General features: G+C 34.8%; 1 protein-coding gene across 2 annotated transcripts in view; it reads left to right on the top strand.

Annotated features, from left to right (window-relative positions):
• Positions 1–3,232, top strand: part of pik3cd (phosphatidylinositol-4,5-bisphosphate 3-kinase, catalytic subunit delta) — a 28,472-nt gene extending 25,240 nt beyond the window's left edge. For both annotated transcript variants that reach the window (XM_048177879.1, XM_048177880.1), the window contains exon 23: positions 1,554–3,232. In XM_048177879.1, the coding sequence (XP_048033836.1) occupies positions 1,554–1,688 (135 nt within the window). In that variant the 3' untranslated portion in view covers positions 1,689–3,232. The remainder of the gene's footprint in view (positions 1–1,553) is intronic.
• The last annotated feature ends 2,829 nt before the right edge of the window (positions 3,233–6,061 follow it).

The following is a 6,061-nucleotide window of genomic DNA, read 5'->3' on the forward strand; positions in this document are numbered from 1 at the left end:
GACTAAATAAAAATGTGTTTTGAATGACTAAAACTATGACTAAAATCTACTCTAATATTCGCCAACGAATAAAAACGAGACGAAAATGAAAGAGATGGACGATTTGGGAAGATATCCAGTCAGGAATGCTGTCCTGTGTGGAAGATGCGCACATTTGAAGTGTAACGCGCTGATCTAACCACGGGAAACGCGGCGCTGTTGCGCTCTCTACAGGCTCGCGCAGCAGCACTTCAGACTGCTAAGTAATTAATGAATAGCGCACATTTATGCCAAGAGATTGCTTATAAACTAATATTGATGAATTACGACAATGTTTGCTACACTATGTTTATATGGTAATGTGTTGTAGGTTGTAAGAATGCATATTTATCTTCCTCATTAGTAGCCTGCTACTACAATAGGCTACAACGCAGGCTGCAGACATTTCAGAATAAGAGTCACGGTGTATTTCGGGATGGTTTATAATTATTATTTTTTTCCTGGTCATTATTGTTATTTTGTTTACACAATAAACTGTATTTAATTTAATTTCTGTTTAATTCATAGTAAACTATTGTATCTTCTGTCACAGGAAGGAAAGGCTAAGAACATTATTTGACATATTATTCAATATATTTTACAAGTATAAGGGTTATTGTAGTTAAAACTAAACCTAAAACCAAAGAAATCTTCATTATTTGAAATAAACTAACTGAAATAAAAAAAATAAGTTTACATTTTTTATATATATTTATTTTATTTCATCTAGTTTCTAAGCTTTACCATAACCTGAGGTATTAAAATAACAGAAATAAAAACGTAGACATTTAAAAGCGAAAACTAAAAGACATAAACACAAAAAATTAAATATCTAAAACTAAAAATCAAATCTAATAAAATTTTAAACAAAAACTGTAGTACCTCAATAATAAGTGTCAATCCCTGAAATATGCTGAATTTTGCTCTTTCGTGTCTTTTTGCACTTGAACGGTCAAAAACCGTCTGCTTTGGCGAGCAAAGTACAGTTGGGTGAACATAAACAGTTTGGGGAATATCAGATGTACCTATATCAGTGTATAGGATCTGTGTATTGCTAGAGAAATGCTTTATGCATTACAATTTAACTAAATTAGATTTTAGTCGACTAAATCTACTGTAACTATACATCATACACTCGCCATATTGTTAAATCTACATGATTTTTCATATCAACAGAAAAATATACCGGGATAACCTGGCTTCTTTTGAGACTCCCTTGCACGGTCAGTTAGTGATAAGCCCACTGGCACGTTGACGTGATTGGTTACAAGGTAGTTTGTGACGTCACAGACACATGAATTTGCACATGGTATGTCTTAAAGCATATTAAAAAGCACATTAAACAACATTAAATACGTGATTTTCACCACAGGGGGTCTTTAACATTAGCATTTTCAGGAAAAAGAAAATCCTCTCCCGGTCAAAAATGACTGGAACTCAACGTGAGGGTTAGGGGAATAATGAACATAACTAGGCAGATTCAGAATATGTTCAGTGGTGACATTCTACCTTCATTGTGACTTTGTCCCTAACAGGACTCTTTGGCACTGGGGAAATCTGAGGAGGAAGCACTGAAGAACTTTAAAGTGAAATTTAATGAAGCTCTAAGAGAGAGCTGGAAGACCAAGGTGAACTGGATGATGCACTCTTTTGCCAAAGATAACAGATAAATGGCACTCGATTACACACTGCTACGGGAGATCCACTGAAACCCTCTTAGCGCTGAGTTTTGATTTAAACCGAGGCAGCTTTAAACACAATATATGTTGCACTGCTGTCTAGCATTTATTGCATTATACTGCCATGCAAAAGCAAACCGAGTTACGACAGATATGTGACCAGATTCTGTTAAATTGAGTCAAAAAAGGTCCTGCGTTTTGCCTTTGCAGGGCAGTATATACATCAACAGCTGTTTAGCGAATGTTTACATCTGTGACGTAATGGTAAATAATGCTATACATGTGTTTTAGTGAGACCTACTGCTTGACATGAGAGTAATTTCATATACACGTCGTTACAATGCACTGGGAATCGAAGCTACTAATTTAAAAAAAAAAAAAAAAACTGTTGGCGTGCCACTAATTTACCTTGCATCTCTGGTTTGTTTCTGTCACACTTGTGTACCTGGAAAAATAGCAAGCGAGATTAATGTATTTATAATTTGTAACTGTACAGCATAAAATGAGTGACTTGTTCAGAAGAAGAAAACACGTTTACATTTTCGTTTCAGGATTTTTGTTTCTCTGTTTACATGAATGTGTTCGGTTGTACATATTCTTTTGTGTATCATACGTATATTTACATTCCTTAAAACAGTATTTTTTTAATTTGAATTATTTGTATAATAGGACAATTGTTCATGAGGAAAGCCTTTGTATAGTGGTGTACATGAGAAGACATTTTGTATGTCAGTGTAGAAATGAGCCTTAAATATTTTGTATTCGTGGGGTATTCTGTGCCTTTGGGATGAGACACAAGCCATCTTAAAGACGTGTCCAAAGAGTGTGCTTTTTGTTCAGTGAAATGTATGCCTTGTACTACTGTACTATAAATCAGGGCAAAGTGAAATATTATTGCTCTGTAGAAAATTGCGCCTGTTAATTGTGTGCCTATTTTGAATATAGACTCAGTCAAGCTTGTTTTCTCTTCCAGTTCAACCTTAATCAGTTCCAGAATGTATCACCACAGTATTCTGAATCTACCGCTACCTGATTTTTTCTCGTCACATGCTTAAATGTTGTTTATTTGAATCTTTAAATGTCCTCTAGAATGTGAATTTTTAAAGAAGAGATATAAAGACAAGATCCACCTAATCTTATTTATATATATATATAAAAGTCCTATAAAGACCCACTGCGTACAGTTTTAATAATGTAAGGAAGATTAGTGGACTGAAAAAGAACTTTCACATAGGATGAATCCATGAATGAATTTTAGCATTTGTAAGGGTATTGATTACTATCTATTGGACGACTAACAGAGTATCTCTCATGCTACGGTCTCGTCCAAATCAACATTATTTTGTTTTTGATTATGCACCATGATCTTTAGCCACTTCACAGTGTGAAACTCCGGGATCTTGAATTTCTTGGTTTACTAATGTATTGTTTCAGTTTATAAACTGCTTTGTTCAAATTTTTTACCAAGATGATTTGAGTTATGAAAATGTGTGCTGTTCATTCTCATTGCCATAAATTATTGATTTTGAAACTGATTTGTGGGTTCTTTTTAATTGATTGGTTTTTGATGTTTTGATGAACAGACGCAGTGAAATGGATCCAGACTGTGTTTATGTGTTCCGTCTGAGGCTGGGAAATAATAAATTGGGCCATTTTTGTTTTTACAGCGAGGCCCAATTTACCCGAATTCACCCTGCTGAATTTCCAGAATTCATGTTATTTTGGGACAGGAAATTAAACTGGTCTGATCAGCATTTTAATGTCATTACTGTGTGTGTGTTAGGGAAATATACACAGAGATGAAAAATTGAGATAAAAGAGGAACTGGAAGTTCATGAGTCCTCAATTTTTATTGTAAAGAGGCTTTATTAAGAGTACAGTAAATAAGACTGCTGGGAATCTCTCAGTAACATGCTCTGAGACTGTAGGCCACAGAAACAGTGCTGATAACAGTTAAAATAATGAGTTCAATTGAAGGATTTTCGGTAATACAGCATTAGTATTTAATCCTGAGAAACATGAATCTTTGGGCAACTTAATAGCTTATTTAAGGCTTTTACATATTAACAAAGCTTTAATACAGCGCTCTGTAATTCTGTACTCTGTGGAACTGAAAGGGGTTCTACTGTCTAAACAACTGCAAACTACAAGTTATTGAATAGCAGTACTTTATTATTATGCCATCAAGGAGGTAAGGTTTAAGGAATATATGATGAAACTCCCGTTAAAGGGATAGTTCACCCAAAAATAAAATTTGATGTTTATCTGCTTACCCCCAGCGCATCCAAGATGTAGGTGACTTTGTTTCTTTAGTAGAACACAAATTATGATTTTTAACTCCAACCGCTGCCGTCTGTCAGTGGTATAATGCAAGTCAGCGGGAACTTGTACTATAAGAGTAAATAAAACACGACAGACAAATCCAAATGAAACCCTGCGGCTCGTGACGACACATTGATGTCCTAAGACACGAAACGATCGGTTTGTGCGAGAAACCGAACAGTATTTATATCATTTTTTACCTCTAATACACCACTATGTCCAACTGCATTCATCACTCGATTCGTTTGGTCTGATCGCGCTCTGACAGCGGCAGTGATGTCTCGCGCATATACTTCAATGAGTGCTAGACATCACTGCCGCTGTCAGAGCGCGATCAGACCAGTGTCTTAGGACATCAATGTGTCGTCACGAGCCGCAGGGTTTCATTTGGATTTGTCCGTCGTGTTTTATTTACTCTTATAGTACAAGTTCCCGCTGACTTGCATTATACCAATGACAGACGGCAGCGGTTGGAGTTAAAAATCATAATTTGTGTTCTACTGAAGAAACAAAGTCACCTACATCTTGGATGCGCTGGGGGTAAGCAGATAAACATAAAATTTTCATTTTTGGGTGAACTATCCCTTTAAATGTTTCCTTTTGTGCTTTATGAAGAGAACAGGATTCAGTTGTCAAAACAGCTGTCAAATAGTACATAAGATGGCCACAAAATTGCTTTTTAGATAAAGTAAGCATAGAAAAACTGAAAATTGGTATCTATTACATTGACTTATTTGTGAGTGGTACCACAGAAAATATCCATCTATGGGAGAGTACAAGATGGTGGATATGAGTATATTTTGTATATACTCAAGCACTGTTTTTGCAATATTGTGTATATTTATTGTAGGCCTAATATATGATGCAATATAATATAATACAACATAATGTGTTATAATGATAATGTATGAAACATTTTATACAGATCATTTACTATAGATCAAGTGCTTCCAAAACTTTTTTTACCTTTATTTTTAACGTTAGGAGCTTCTCAGAATGTTATGAATTTTTATTGCTCTTATAATATAATATAATATAAATTGGAAACACTTTTCTTTTCGCAAGCTGCACCAAATACAAGAATTGTGTAAAAATGCTATACTCTAAAAAAAAAAAAAAATCCTGGGTTAAAAATAAACCCAGCGGTTGGGTTAAATGTTTGCCCAACATGCTGGGCAGTTTTATTTAATCCAACTATTGTTTAAAAAATTACTATATAGCTGGCTTAACCCCTTCAGACCCTGCGTCCATTGGAATGGACGTCACATGGATTTTGGTTTAAACCAATAAGATTTTATGTTTTTATAATATAAATACTGCCTGTTCACTGATTGGCCCCAGACCAATCACAATGAAAGAATGACCCAGAACTTAATCTGATTGTGCTTCAGGCATCACAAAAGACAGGCATGGCTAACCAACTAGACAGGAGGAGGAGCTCCTTTTTTATTTTTTATATGAAGATCTATGTTCATGGCATCATCAACTTGCACCTATTATAATCTTAATAATATCAAGTGATAATATTCAAAGTTCATTTGAAAATCTTTCAGAGCTGAAGAACAGCCTTGTCTTCTATGTTGTGATCATAAGATGTCATTCAGTTTTTCATTAGTTTTAGTGAAAAACAGAAATAGCAAATGTGAAATGAGTGCATACACTGCAACACACAAAATCACACACACACACACACACACACACACACACACTGATGCTATATGCACACAATCATATATTTATCAAAAACAGCAATAACACACGACACACCCACAAACACACACAGACATATACACACATATTCCCATGCACCCACTGCAAACAACAAAAATAATAAAACAAGTTTTTTGAGAATTCATCTTATCTTACATCTTCTCTACATTCTTATTGCATTGCTCTTTGTTACAGTATGTGTTCTTTTAAAAATATTCAACGCTATAGTTCACATATTGTGTTTGAACTCTAGCTCATAAGAACGGTATGGTTAAAATTTGACAATTTTTTGTTGCTTAAGCCCTGATATCCATTGTAGTGGACATGAAAAA

Source organism: Megalobrama amblycephala, linkage group LG24, assembly GCF_018812025.1.
Source record: "Megalobrama amblycephala isolate DHTTF-2021 linkage group LG24, ASM1881202v1, whole genome shotgun sequence".
NCBI classification, from domain to species: Eukaryota; Metazoa; Chordata; class Actinopteri; order Cypriniformes; family Xenocyprididae; genus Megalobrama; species Megalobrama amblycephala.